Below are 15,955 nucleotides of genomic sequence, written 5' to 3' on the forward strand. Positions count from 1 at the left end.
GGGGTGGAGAGAGAGGAAATGGATTTTTAATGGAACAGAGGACTTTCAGGTATTTATGAAGACAAGCCCAGCACTGAGTAGAAAATTTTAAATACAAATATAAGAGTCCAGGGAAATCTAAAATGTTTATTTGCATGAATGGTAGCAACTGCATAATTGTGGGAACATTCTAATACAGGGAGAAAAGACAATTTCCTTTCAGAACCTTAATGTCATCAAAGGGTCCAAGAATTAAATAAGAAAAAATAGACATTATATTGATAGTATTCTAACAGTTTTAGGAGGGGAAAGACAAGAGGGAACAAAGGAATAACTAGGTAGAGTAGAAAGGAAAAAGAGTGGAACTTGTTACTGTAATAATTATTAGGATACAAAATGAAGAATATAAAATATGGAATAAGGAGTAAAAAGATCAGGTACAAGATGAATTCAATCTTATTTGAAACAGATGAAGAATAGTTGAACCCATCAGTTTTGGTGTAGAAATACATCAAACTCAACAGGAAAACAAACAATCAAGAATAAGTAAGGTGTGACAGAAGGAAGAATAATAAAATGAAGGGAATGTTCACAAGCAAAAAGCCTTTCTGATTCTGAAGAAAGAATCAAAATAGGGGAAATAGAAAAGAAAATCACTATAATCTTAAGGGATGTCTAGAATCTGCGGAATGGTGAAATACATTGATATAAGAATGTTAATCACTCTATCATAAGAATGATGAAAAAGGTGATTTCAGAAAATCCTTACTAATATGAATTGATGAAGGATGAACAGACCAAGTTGAAAAACTTATACAAGAATAGTGAAAAGATAAAAACAAAACTATGATAGGCTTAAGAACTCTGATCAATGCAATGACAACCATGTCTTCAGAGGACCTATGACGTGTTACCACCTTACAGACTTAGGCTTTTGGACATTTCCAAAATGTGTATTCATTTGCTTGAGTGCTTATTTGTTAAAAATAAGCTTCTCCCCCACCTTCTACCCTCATCTTCATTCTTTTAATGTTGATCTGAAGATTAGGAAGGAAAGAGTTCCAAAAAGTAGTGATGCCAAAAAAGGGGTACCACTGAATAAATTTTGTAAAAGCACAAAAGAAAACAGAAAGAAGCAAGCAAGAACAATTATAAAAATAACATGTAGGATTTAATATATACATTAAAAAAGCAATTTCATGAAAAAATACAGTCCTTTTCTGTGTTATATATGAAAATGCCATTTTTTGGTATTTTAAGTTCAAGATACTATATCTGGAGTATTAGTTTTCATTTGGGAAATCACTTATGAGGAAGAGTCCAACAAGCTGGAAAACATTTAGGGAACAACCAGAATGGTAAAGAGTCTCAAGTTCATGCCACTTAAGGGCTATTGTGAAGGACCTGGGTATATTAAATATGGAGAAGAAAAGGTTCTTCTTCCATGACATCTCCCTTCAAGTATTTTAAAAGATTGGCATATGGAAGATAATTAGATTTGTTCTATTTGACTACAGAGGGCAAAATCAAGATCAAACTGAAGCTCTCCAAATGTGTAAATGGCTACCCTAGTTGAGTAAGGAAATCCTCTTCATTATAGATCTTTAATCTTGACTTGATGATTATATTGGGGTAAATTATAATTTATAATAATTATACAATAAAAATTTATAATTCTTTTCCAGTGTGGAATGGATTGGGTGATCATCAAAATCCTTTCCAAATCAGAAATTCCATGATTTTATGATAAGCAGCTCAACAAACCAAGAATTTTAGGGTCAAGGAAAGTATGGCTCTGGGAAAGGGTGGAGGAAGAAAGTGTTCCTTTCTTCTGAATCCTATCCTACATCAATCAATTGATAAGCTTTTGTAAAGTGTCTACTTTGTGTCAGGCATTTTTCTAGGCATGAGGATACAAAAAACAAGAGCAGAGATGAGGAGAGAGGACACCGCAAGCACAATGGATAGCCAAGTACAAAGACATAGAGACTACAGCATACACACTACAATGTATAAAGAACAATAAGAAAATTTAATTGAATCAAAGAGTATATAAAAGAGAATAATATATAATAAAGAAGAAAAGGTGAGTTGGGGGTCAGGTTGTCAGTTTTTGAATATCAGAGGAGTTTATAGTGGTGCTAGAGTAAAAAGGAACCATTAGAAAGTATTGAGTAGGGGGGTCACCTGGTCAACACATTGGAAAAATCACTTTGGCATCTGAAGAGAAGCTAGATTGAAATAGGAAGAAATTTAAGGAAGAAATTAGGGAAAAAGACACCCTTTTTCCACCTCTTCATCACTTTCCACCAGAAGCTTGAATACTGAGGCTGACCTTAGGAAAAAATACTAGTGAATGCTGGGGGTCATGTCTCCTCTATTCTGAAAAAAAAATCTTAATCATTCCAAATCCACTAACTACTGTCCTATATTTCTTCTGCCCTCTGTAGCTAAATTCTTTGATAAGGCCAGTTATAATAGGTGCATCCACTTTCTGTCTTTACTCTTTACAATATGGCTTCCAACTTTATCATTCCACTCAAATTGCCCTCTTGAAAACCAGTAATTTCTTAGTTGCCAGATCTAATGACCTTTCTTGAAATTCTCATTCACCTTCACCTCTGAGTTTTTTGCTGAATTCCAAATATAACAAAACTCCAGTCCTATCTCTCTTTTAAATCAGGAAAGCAGACATTTTGGGAAAAGGAGAGGGTTTTTTTTAAAGCTGTTGATTTCATTGTAGTTATTTGAACTCAAGTTGTAGAAATGCTTCTTTCTTTCTTTTTAAAAAAAAAAATGTTTCCTGCACCATCCCTGAAGTCAGGAGGACCTGAGTTCAAATTTGGCTTCAGACCCTTAATAATTCCTAGTTGTGTGACCCTGAGCAAGTCACTTAACCCCAATTGCCTCAGCAAAAAAAAAAAAAAAAGTTTCTTTATAGTTAAGATACAAAGATTGATTGACTGCTTTCAGAGTCACCTTCCAAGCAAAAGGAAGTCTGGCTTTTCTCAAACACTCAACACATAGCTAGATGAAAGTGAACAAAGCAAACTGAAGCAGCAGCAGAGTATAAAAACAAGAGTACTTTCTCTTCAGCAGAAGAAACAATGATATTATACAAAAGGCAAGATGGAGAAATGTAAACATACTGCAACAAGTAACCAATAATAATTCCTAGTAATAATTATAGTATTATATAATTATTATTTATAATAATAATAATAAGAAGAAGAAATAAAAGATGTCACAAGGGAATTAATTAGAGTAAAAGAAAACAGGTTCATCATGTGGTGAGGACAAGAGATGACAGGTGGGAAGGTAGAAGAAATCATGGAAAGTACTTGCACTCTGACAGTTTTTTCAGAATGTTTCAGAATGGGCAGTCATGTTTTATTAATCTTAGTAAGGTTTTAAACTCCTTAAATCAATGGAGTCACAGATCTATTTGAGTACTTGAAGTATAAAAAACAGTATAATCACAAAACAAAAATAACATGAAAATTAAAGAACATAAAAATATAACACAGCAAGAAAACTATCCCCATCAAGATTTTTTTTAATTGAACTATGAATCCACAACTTGTAGGGCTTAATGACTACTAATCAAACTATTTCTCATACTCAATACCAAGAGAAAAAGGGAAAAAAAACTTAGTTAAAAAAAAACATTTATTATGTAATACTACTAGCAACATTCATTGGTATGTTTTCTCCTAAAAAGACAATGAGATCCTTAAGGTTAGGCAACTTATTTTATTTCAGGAGAGCATGACCCCCAGGTTGCAAGCCTGTCAGGAAGAACCGATTTTAAGTCCTACCTGATACATAATGAATATGTCATCCTTAGCAAATCACCTCACATCTAAGTGCCTCCAGCAGTTTTTAAAGACCAAAAGTTGCAAAGATTTTTCCACTGATCCAGAGACTTTCCTCCAAAGGACCTCCCTACAGCAATGAAACCAGTTCCGGATGAAAAAAAATATATTCTTCCCCAAGACCTAAGATAGTGTGCTCTGTACACAAAAGGCACTTATGTTTGCTTCTGTATTTATTTTATGATGGCAAAGTGAACTTTGAAACATGAATTACTGTAGAAAGGCAAGGAAGGTATTGAAGGAGGAACTTTTGGATGGCCAAAACAGGATAGGGTATTGAGCTTGGAGAATTGGGATGGGGGATGGAGGTGGGGGAGGAGAGCTGTAAGATGAGGAGCAGGGCTTAGAAAAGAGAATGAAAGAGTATTCTGAAATATGAAGCCTGATCCTTTTTTTCCTTCTTTCCTAAACTTCTAGTCTACTCCCCTCTCCAACTCTAACTCAGGGTTAAGAGTAAGAGAAAAGGAAAAGTGTTGGGTGACCATTTGGAAGATATTTCCAAGGGACAGCCCAGGACTAACAGTGTACAGTAACCAAAGTGTGTACAGGAATATTTTATAAACATATAAATAAATAAAATCAATCTAATGTAACCATATCCCATAAAATGTAACTATATTCTATAACCATAATATGTTATTTTATTGGAAGCAAAATTTAAACACGAAATCTTGTTAAAGCACTCTTCTGTATCCCCAGAGAACTTACCCTTATCTGATCATTTCCCCTGTACTAAAGTCATCTATATAATTTGGAGCTTTCATGCCTAGTGCCAAATCCCACCTGGTTCCCGGGACTGGCTGTCATCACAAATGTGTAGATCCAAGCGTGAAATAAGCAGATGATAAGATGATTCCTTCACATCAAATTTCTCAAAGTACTGGCTGATACGGCTGTTGCTAACATTGCTCTGACCACCACCAAATGTCTGGTTCCAAGAATGATGGGCACTGGGAGCAGCAGGTGAAGTATTCTGTAATATAAAGAATGTTATATAAAACACCAATACTCTATAGATTTTCTTAAAGTAAACAAAGTATATAATAATGCTGGGGAAAGACAATATATATCATGGATTATATTGTCCCAGGGCAAGATATCTGCATTTTCTTGGATGCTCACTTTAGGTTTGTTCCACTATTTATAACAAAAACTCCACAACGAGGGTAGAACTAGTCAGTTACAATGCAAAGAAATTACTAATACATTTTTTCAGGCTCCTGTCCATTGTCATTTAAGTACTACTATTAAGCACACTTTAGAAAAGCCTATTAGAAAAGACAGAAGGCAGATCAACTAATAATCACTTGTGCCAACTCACTTGAATGGGCTCAGGTGCCAAGCTCTTTCTCTGTAGGGCTGACTTCTCCACAGCCTCACTCAACGACTCTGCATACTTCATCATAGCTTTGAGCTGTGAGTCAGTCAAAACCCATAGCAGGTCATCCAGCAGGAACATCAACTTGGAGGCTATCACATTGCAGTCTTTGGTCTGATAGGGCCAGAGATAAAGTGGAATTCATTATCTTGAATAATTTCAATTCCCCAAAATAGTTTCACCTAGTCAACCTATGAAATTTAAATTGATTAAATCATATCCCTATAAATAATATAGGAGATTTCTGAAAAAGAAAAGCTCACTATCCACTTCCCTCCAGGCAAGGCCCAAAGCAAATTTGTTCTCTCCCCTGAGGTAAAACTGAGTTTCTTTGAATATCAATGGTCACAAGGAGGATATATTTGGCCAGAGGGGTTGCAGTTGTTGATCTGTGAGGGATAAAAGAGATTGTTTGAGGTATTTACTTCTTCCAGATCTACTGAGTCTCTTAAAGAAAATATAGAGAACGAATAGGGCAGAAAAATATTTGCTAGTTGCTTTGACAGATCTGGCTTTATAGGAAAGATAGATTCTCATGGATTATATTTCTCCAAAACACGTTTATTCTTAAGTCACAAAGAGAAACACTTTTAAGGAGGAAGGAAAATGGTTTTGTCTAAGAATATCAACTCAAATAAAAGATAAATATACAGAATGATGGAAACAAGGTGAGGTAATAGAAGATATGAATATAAGAATGTGGAATAGTCTTTTCAAAATACCGTCAGCTGGATTAACACTCAAAATGACATTGGCCACAGAAGCTAAAGACAATAAAAAAAGATTTGGTCTTTTTAATCTTAATATTAAGGGTAAAAAAGAAGATAAAAGTTTAGGATCATTGCTTCAGAGTAGAAAAGGCAACAGAAAAAAGATATAACTCACAACTTTCATTTTGTTTCTATTTTCTCATCAAGAAGATTTCCAGTCATGCTGGAAATAACAGAACAAAAATTATTAACAAGAAGTTGATACCCCAAATAAATAAAGCAATAGTAAGCTAAATGATCTTATTCTTAAGTTCTAAAAGAATTGGTTTATGTGATTGCTGAGTTATTTGAAAGATTGTGAAAAATGGTTATTGTACTATAAGACTAGAGAAAAACAAATGTATTTTCAAAAAAGGAAAAGAAAATAGTCTATAAATTATAGGTCAGTAACCTTTATTTCAATTCTTGGGAAAACCCAAAAATAGATCACTGAAGAGGTGGTTGGCAAATACTACTAAAAAAGCAAGTGATGACAAAGGCCAATCTGGTTTCATCAAGAATAGGTTGAGTTGGAGTAACTTGTCTTTTTTGACAGAATTACTAAACTAGTCAATAAAAGGAATGATGCAGATATAGTTTACTTAGCTTTTAGCAAAACTTTTGATGAAGTATTTCAAACTATTTTCTTTGGTAGAACATGGATAGATGTGGAGTTGATAATAACACCTTCAGATACAATCAGAAGTAATTGGATGATGAGACTCAGAGTAGTAATTAATGTCTGAATCTCAAAGTGACAGGAATTGTCTAGTGAAATAAATACTCCAGGGATCTGTGTTTTGCCTTTTGCTATTTAACTTTTTACCAATAACTTGGATAAAGCACAGATAATATATTTTCACCAAAAGTGTTGAAGGCACAAAAGCTAGGAGGGACAGTTAACATAATGGTTGATAAGAGTCAGGATGGAAAAGAATCTCGACAGGCTAGAGCCAATCCAGAAGATGAAATTCAGTAGGAATAAATATAAAGTCTTGCACTTGGGTATAAAAAAAATAAACTCCAAAAGTAAAAAAAAAAAAATGAGGAAAGCATAGATAGATAGCAGCTATTAAAAAATGGAGGGAGGTGGTATTATAGATTCAAATTCAATATGAGTTAGTGGTGAGCTGAAGCAGCCAAATTTGATCTTGAGTTATAGTAAGAGAAGCATACCTTCCAGGAATAGGGAGGTAGTCCTACTGTATTCCACCCTGATTAGAACCTTATCTAGGCTACTGTGCTCAGTTCTGGACATTATACAATTTATTAAAACTGGAGTGTCCAAAAAATGGTGAAGGGCCTTGGGATCATATTTTATGAGGCTCGGTTGAAGGAAATAGGTATTTGACCTAGATAAAAGAAGACTCAGAAATCAATAATAACTGCCTTCAGATGTTTATAGAGGTATTAGACTAGATCTGATTAGCATAAGAGGGCTAAAGCAGGAGCAATGTTTAGAAGTTTCAAAGAGGACTGATGAATTTCCTAACAATTAGAGCTAAAAGTGAGATAAAGTTTAGTGGGATAAACTTTTATGAAAAGTGGTGGATTCCTTTTCCTTGGAGATCTTTAAGCTAAGGCTGGATTGAATATTTGTCAACTATGTTATAGTGGGAACTACTTTTGTATATGGAACCAGATGGCTGCAGAGGTCCTATCTAACTTTCAAATTCTATAATTCTTGAACTCTCTTAATATTTTATGTGCTTACTAAGAGGTAATAAAGCTGAATTTCTCAATGAGTAAGTTCTATAAGAGAAGTTCTGAATTTTTTGTGTGACATGGATCTCTAACAATCTGGTGAAACCTATGAACCCGTTCTCAGAACAATGTTTTTAAATGCATAAACGAGAGGATTACAAAGGATACCAGTTATATTGAAATAGTTATGAAAATATTCTTTAAAAATCAAGTTCCTTTTTCCTTCTGCTAAAGTCCAAAAAAACAGCACAATTGGCTCTCCCTCTCATGGTGTCATCCCAGATGTCAAACCCAACAATAATAAAAGTATCCACTCTCACTGCTGTACAGGAGAATAGGAAAAGCAAATTATTAAATGAAGGATACTCACTCTTCTTTTAAGGGCTATTTGGATCCTGCCCTGGTTGGTAATGAGCCTCAGTGGAGTAGTGACTGGGTCCTGATCACCACTGTCAGTGGCATCTGCCTCAATACGAAGAGTCTGCCATGTTAGCTCCTTAAATGTTAAAACCTGACAAGAGAGAAAACATTTTCTCAGAATGCTGGATATTTGAACTGACCAAAAGGGGGCAGTAAGACTAAGGCCATAAAGCATACAAGGAATAAAGACCGCCTTTAGCTGAGTAGAGAGCTCCAAAAGGCAACTAGTTGGAGCATTCACAATTGCTGAAAAAGGTATAGTATCTTCAACCTTTATTGACATAACGGTTGAAGTTGATACATTCTAAATTGTTTTAATATAATTTTAAAAAATAATTTAAAATGTATACTTTCACGTAAGACCATTTTAGATTTTAATGGGTTTTTTTCTTCATAAAAGTCCTATTTTGATGTTTTATGATGAAGTGGAAGTGACCTTAGGCTCTGAAAGACTTTTTGAATTCAAGTCATTATCCAGAGATAATGCCTAGTCAAGTATGAAAAGACTTTTCATTAATAAGTATGCCCTAAAATGCTGAATTCTTTGGCCACTATAGTCCATGAAATAAAGAAAAAAATGTTTTGGTGATAGTTATTATGTTAAAAAAATTTTAATATAATTTTAAAGAAAATTTCTTTCAGGGGTTTATACATATGAAGAGCACTTAAGGGAATTTTAAAAATTGAAAGGATTATTACCCTTAAAAATAAACAAGGATTATTCTTATTTCAATTCCACTTCCCCCCCCCCCCACTCCCCTTTAAGGCTGTCACCTCTCCTCGGTGGGGGTCAGTGATACGGGTGAGGCGGAGGTCGCTCTGCTGCCAATTGGGGTTAACACTATAACCCTGGAGCTGCCACAACTCGAAAGAGGCATGAAAAGCCTTGGAGTGAATCTTGATGGTGATAGAATTAACAATAATGAACATTCCCTCCACCACCTTCTCAGCAAAGCCATATTCACTGTAAACAATGAAATAGAATAGTCAAAAGATCAAGATAACGAGAAGGCATTCTCCAACCTGAAAGAAGAATGAATTAAAAGAGGCTACTTCCAGTCTTTAAAACACTGTTCCTTCAATAATAAACTAGATATTGTTGGACAGTGAGCATCACAGGACTAAGGGAAAAAAACAAGGAAAATAAGGGAGCATTAGGTTTCTATAGGATATTAAAAAAAAAATACATTCTCTTTAAGTATAAGGACATCAGAAAGAAATATAGTTACAGAAGATATAGCCCATTTCTTGAAGTCTAACTTATACTCATCTCTATTTTACTTTGCCTTTTACTGACTTTGTAGCTCTGCTAAGCTTACACATACATGCTCTAAAACCTGTCCAAAATAAGTTTCCCTAAACTTTTTCCTTAAAACCTTTTCTCCTCCCATTCCCTTCTGTGATCTCCCTATTTATTCACCCAGTGTCCACACTAAGAGACAGAAAGAAGTGCTTGGTCAGAAGAGCTCAAATTGGTTTGATATTTTGAAATGTAAGGTATAACCCTTCCACTTCTCTCCCAAGCATTAAGATTTTTTTTATTCTTCTACTCTCAATCACACTTATTAATATTTAATCCTGCTGATCTTAATCCTCCCAAGTACACACACACACACTCCCTTACAAAAACAAAAATACTTAAGTCAACCAACCAAAACTGAAACCATACCTGACACTTACCTCCTACTGAGAGAAACCAATGTTTTTGTCTTTAATTTTTTCCCCTTGTTTTACAGAATTTGCAAATAATAGTCAGAAATGGCAGCATTCTTATTTTATTTAATTGGGAAAACTTCCAGTATTTCTTCACTTTAATTTTACCTTTCCAGAATTATCTAGTATTATTCTTGTCTCCCTGAGTGCTCTAAGCAAATTGGGCTACTTCTGATTCTGTACTTTACTGTTTCCATTTCTTTTTGCAAAGAATGTTATCTCCTGAAGTCTTCAACTGCTGAAAATCTACATTTTTTTAGGCTCACTTCATATGTCATCTCTTCCATGAAGCTTTCCTTTATTTTCTAGTAAAAAAAAAAAAATCCTCCCCTCTCCTTGCCTGGATAATTACAAGTACTTGATTTAGATTTCACGGATGGATTTATAAAGTATTACTGTCAATATCAAGTAATTATTATAAAATACTGGTTTATAACATTTCTCACTATAATTATTCACGTGCCATATTATCAAAATATTTTACCAACTCCATGAAGGTATTCCAGATCTTCTGCATGTTTCCCAGGAAGGTCAAGCATAGTGTTCGGAACATAATAAAAACTTAAAGGTTATTAAAGTTGAACATAATAGCTACTTAATGTTTATTAAAGTTGACACTGGGTACCCTGGCTTATCTAGCCTATCTTTCCTAATTACAGAAATGAGCATCTTAAAGATATAAACTGACCTCTGTCCTGAAGCCAGAGCAATGGGAGACTGTCCATTAGGCGGCCTCGGCTCTTCACATGTTTTCATCTCTACTTCAACTTTATCCAGACACTACAAAGAAAACCATTGAGAGTGAATGCTAAGCAAAGCACATGCTTGCATTAAAAAAGATCTCAGGGTCTCCAGACTTGGAGCTGGAAAGGATTTTAGAGATCATCTTATTCTAATACAACTACTCTTTTTTTTTTTTAAACTACATCTTATAGTCAAGAAACTCAGGAGGGCAAACATCTTGCTCAATAAGATCACAAGGGAATAAAGTAACATGGCTGGGGCTAAACCGACTCCAAATCCAGAGTTTATTCTACGATATCACACTGTTTCTAATTATTTCCAGCATTACCCAATTCTATGTTTCTTTTTCTCACTCAGACATATTAAGCTCATTTTTATCAATAAGGAAACTACAGCTGAGAGATGTTAAATGTCTCATTCAAGGTCACACACGTGTGGAACAGAGAGATAAGGTAAAGAACTTATAGGAATGTGTAAATTCTTTTTCTGTATTTTATTTTCATTATTTCTGTGTTTCCCCTATGACCTGTATAATATGTGTAGGCCCATATCTGAAGCCTGAAGGCCTGAGGTGATTTTGGGGAAACAGAAACCTTCCATTCCAATCTCTCCAGATAGCAACAACCAATTAGATGCCTCCCCACCCCCAATGCTCTCTTACTTATGATGTAATCTCTTATATAAAAGCTGTGTATCTTTACTACTTCTTTAGACCTCCTACCATGAGCTTTCTCTTTCCCTTATCTCATGATAGAATGGCTCATCCTCCACAGGTATAATAAACGACCTTTCTGCTTTCCATTTTGAATGATCCCTGAGTAATCATTTTGGGTAAGCATCTTCTACATCCCACACAGTTGGGGGCTCGTCTGGGATGAGGTCTTTGGGGGAGATGGCTCTGTGCACCCCAGATAGGGACAGGAGCCCACAGAGTAGTTTTCTCCATGGTCTCTGGTTCTGGGTGAATAGCCTCCCTCCCCTCTTAGACAATGACCCGAGGCAGGGATACTCGGTAGAAAGCAGAATTGAAGATTGAAGGAAGTAGAATCCTGATGGCCAGCATCGCAGCCTGAAAGATATGTGCACGTGTAAACTCGAGGCAACTGCTCTTGGGCGTCTGGGGGTCTATTGGCTGGGTCAAGGGAGACCCCGAGGGATTAGCTCCTCCTAAATTTGTTTTTGTGTTGGGACTGCTTTAGACCCCAAGGAAAGGACTTTCCTGAAGAAGCTCTTGGGTGGCTGCAGGGAGTGAGGGGAAGGGCCTCCACCAACACTTAGACTGGGTCCAAGGTGGTAAAATGGGATAGAAGCAGTCCAAGAATTTGTATCAGAATGTTAGCTAGGGAATTCAAGACTGGGATGAATTTCCCAGGTATAAAAGGGAAGAAAACTGGGAGGATGTTTCCAAGACTATTTGAGTATGTCACACTTAAATCTGTATGTAAAAGGTGAAAATAGAGTTCTGCGTGTATTTGTGTGTATGTCTGCTTTGCATTTTTTGTTCTGTGTTAAAAGTTAGCAAGCTTGTAAGAAATAAGAATTCAGCCTCTGTGTTGCAGGCTTAGAAAAATATCAGGCTGAATTGTGGGGATTGGAATTCATTCAGAGTAGTAATTCTTTCAGAGTGGCTCAGAATGTATTGGTCTTAGATCATGATAAGGTAATTTGGGAACTAATTTTGCAAGAAGAGGGGGAGAGAAGGGGAAAAATAAAAACATAGATTGAAAGATTGGAAAGTTTTGAGAAAATAGAAGAACAGTGGCTAATACTCCCATAAACAAGGGGCCTTGTTATCACAACTCAGGCTTGTGGAATCCTGCTAGAGGAAAAAAAAAATCTCAAGGTAAAGCAAGGATTGGTGCTTAACTCTTTCCTGGCTTACTAAAGAAAAGAAGTTTGAATGGAATATCTAGGTAGATTTTAGGCAATTTCACAAACTAAAGTACTGGTTAATTTTAAAATAACTTTAAATTGGTATGTGTGTTAAGATTGGAAACTTAAGATTGGAAATAAGAAATTGCAGATATTGGAAGGGAGGAATAAAAATAGAGTAAGAGAGGTAAATAGCCAAACGTGGGGGCTCTCTGACCTGTTGGACCTGTGGGAAAACCAGGCATGTTTCTAAAAATTGTCCCAAGAGAAGAAAGAAATATCATTATTAGCAAGTTTGCTTTGATGGAACTAGAGAACAGAAAGTTTAAGAAGGCTAAACTTGGTAATTGTTTTTCTGCAACATTTGATTAAGAGTTTTGGGAACTTACTATATTTTAAAGAGGTACTATAATTTTGAAATTGGGGGAAAAAATTTTACTGTTGCCTTGTACATGTTAGATTTATTCTGAGTATAAAATCTTAAGAAGTGTTTGAATATTGTGGCCTTTACAACTGAAAAGAAAAACTTTTTTTTTTTTTGCTTTATTGTTTGGTTGGACTTCAAATTAAAATATAGATTATTAAACAAAATGTCAGTAGCTTACCTTAGGGGAGGTTGTGTTTGTATCTCCCTACTTAAATGGTATATTGCTTTTTTAAAGTATTGGGTAATTTGTAAACTATATTATAAGTTTTATGAAATTTGGTTCAAAGCTAATTGTGAATCTTGAAGTTTAAAGTTTAAAAAAAGGTGATTTAAAGAAAAGGGAAAAGAAAGATTGATTTACAAAGGCAATTAATAGTTTAAATGGATCATCTAGTCAGAAGGATTATTGATTTGGGAGTGTTTAAAGTATGTCGGAGAAGGTTTGAACAAGTAGGCTTTGGGAGGAGAGAGACAGAGAGATGGGAAAGGAGAATGAAGGTGATTTGAGCAGAATTGATTAGTAGGAGCAAATGATTTCAAGAAGAAATCATAGGGAAAAAGAAGGAAATGATTGGAAAAGGTAGTCACAGAAAGACAGCTGTGAGACAGGATCTGTTTTTGGAGGGGGAGGGCAGCAGTGGAAAGCAGCAGCTGCTTGGTACCTTTGGCTGAAGAAAGCAAAGTATGATTTAAAGGGACAGGCTGCTCTTACAAGATATTAATTGACTGAATATTTGTTTCTTTAGATACATAATGGTTATGAATATTAAAGAATATGATCAGAAATGTGATATATAGTTTGAAAGGGTTATTTCAAAAAGTTTAATTGATGTTTTTAAGAACTTTTCAGATTCTTTTATGTGAAAATAGGAAGTTTTAATTAACTATATTGATGCCAATTATCTGAAAGGGACTCCAAGAATAATAGTTTTTGCCTTCATCCTTTTGAAAATGTTTTTGTTGTGAACAATGTGTAGTTTGGGGTTTTTCTGTGTATTGGGTATTTTAAAAGCAAAATGATTGGTATAATATTCAACTTATTCAAGATTCAACATCTACTTGGGTATGTAAGAATTGTGTGAATTTTCTGGGATAAATTTCTGTTACCGATATAAGGTCATGGCATGTTCTTGAATTTTTTTCTTCCTGTGACTGATTTCTATGATCAGAGCAATGATCAATAGAAACTGTTAAACCAATTCAATTATGTCATACTTTGTTGTTTCCAACCTGGTTATATGTAATCATTATATCCTAAATGCTTAGGCACATAAGTATTTAGTCTGGTCATCAGTCTGTTACTGGATATTTGTGTTTTGTTTTTAAAAGGTTTCTAAATGATAAGAGGACAATTAACAATAGTCTGTGAAATCTAACTGCTGTTTTATTTATTGGGAATATAGCTGAGAGCCATTTGCCTGCCTTGTGAAGCAAACTCAGCTGCTGGCTCTTCACCTTTGGCAGCAGTCTGGTGAATCAAGCCTTTCTAACTCAGACTGTTCTAATCTTGTTAGATATGGTTTTTTGTTGTTCTAGATTTTGGTCAAATTACAGATTATTGAACATCTTCTGAGACATGGATCTGCCCATCTGAAGCTTAGATTGATGCCACACTTATGTGGTATGGATTGAGAGCCTTCGCCCATTTCTCAGTCTGAAGCAGCTTATATTGAGACCATCGCCCCTGCTCCTGATGTAATTTGGACTGATATGGGGGAGCGGGAAAGTGCTTGATAAATTATTGTTAAAATTACAAACTGTATTACTGTGCTTATGATTTGGGATGGAAATTGTTAAATTGTGCAGTTATTGCTGTTATGGATGTATAGGAACTTTATATGTGGGATGGTTATTTGATGCTTTAGCTTTGAAATACCTTATTCTGTTGGAATTGTTTTGATAGACTATTCTCTGATTGCCTGTTTTTAGGAAATCTCCAAGATACAGATACCTGTCTTAGGACTGGCATTCTCCAGCTCTGTAACCACAGTTTCTTAATTGGTATCTCAGTAGTCTCAAAGGACGTTTCAGGTCTCTAAAGTTCGGGGTTTGCCTGCCTTCATGGTCTAACTGTGCATACTCTGATAACTCTGCTCAGAAATCTGTATCCTAGTAGCATCCTTGTCTGTTCCTCTGGGTGAGGACAGGTGGAGCTACTCCAAGTCTCACCCTTCGCCCCTGGAGAGGGGTGACCCTCTGAATAGGCAGCATGACTGTCTCGAGCTCTGCTACTCCCTATATAAGCAGAAGCTGAGTTAAGTGCACAAATGACTGCAGACCACCTAACACAGTGAACTGTCCATCTCAAACTGGATTCTCTGAGTAAGATGAGGGCCTTTCTACTGCTGATAACTCTGGGGTTGTCAGGAAGAGACTTTGCCCTTGCCATAAGTCCTTGCATTTTTTAGTTTCATTTTGATTTATTTGCTTCACATTAGGTTGGTCAAAATTATGGTGTTGAGACTTCCCAGGTATCTAAGGGAGGTAATTCAATAATTCAAATATTCAGAAGGAGAGTGTGTAATGTTGTGCCTCAGTTTCCCTAGACTGTCATCTTTGTTAATTTATCTTTATATTTTTATGTCTGCCAAATGCCAATCTGTTCTGTGATAACTGTTTCCAAAACAGTTGGTGGAAGCAATTTTTATGGTATGGACTTATTGCAATCAGTGGTATTATCCTGTTGCCTCTGTGCCTACCCTGTATAATTACATTAGTAACCAGAATAGTTCAACAGTCCCTATCAAAAATATTGCATACAGAAGATGCTATTAAAATGATGATTCTTCAGAGAAAAGGCTGGAATGTATTAGAGAGGGATGATCTTGATGGTGAAGTTGATAAACAATGTATAGATATGTTAACTGATTTTGAACAGTGTTTAAGTTCTTCAGAGAGTTATGATAAAAATCATTTACATATAACAAGGAGAGAATTATGTGGAATAGAGAGATAAAGGGAAGAACTTACAGGAATGTGTGAATTCTTTTTTCTGTATTTTATTTTTATTATTTCTGTGTTTCCCCTATGACCTGTATAATATATGCAGGCTCATATTTGAAGCCTGAAGGCCTCATTTTCTGTTTCTTAGAAA

The 15,955-nt window shown here is 35.3% G+C and overlaps 1 protein-coding gene across 3 annotated transcripts in view; it reads right to left on the reverse strand.

Annotated features, from left to right (window-relative positions):
- UHRF1BP1 (UHRF1 binding protein 1) overlaps window positions 1-15,955 on the reverse strand; it is a 63,012-nt gene that overhangs the window by 28,278 nt on the left and 18,779 nt on the right. For all 3 annotated transcript variants that reach the window (XM_031965026.1, XM_031965025.1, XM_031965027.1), the window contains exons 4-8: window positions 10,507-10,598; window positions 8,880-9,069; window positions 8,056-8,196; window positions 5,176-5,346; window positions 4,638-4,827 (exon numbers count right to left, since the gene is read on the reverse strand). In XM_031965026.1, coding sequence (XP_031820886.1) covers window positions 4,638-4,827; window positions 5,176-5,346; window positions 8,056-8,196; window positions 8,880-9,069; window positions 10,507-10,598 — 784 coding nt within the window. The remainder of the gene's footprint in view (window positions 1-4,637; window positions 4,828-5,175; window positions 5,347-8,055; window positions 8,197-8,879; window positions 9,070-10,506; window positions 10,599-15,955) is intronic.

Source organism: Sarcophilus harrisii, chromosome 4 (genome assembly GCF_902635505.1).
Source record: "Sarcophilus harrisii chromosome 4, mSarHar1.11, whole genome shotgun sequence".
NCBI lineage: Eukaryota > Metazoa > Chordata > Mammalia > Dasyuromorphia > Dasyuridae > Sarcophilus > Sarcophilus harrisii.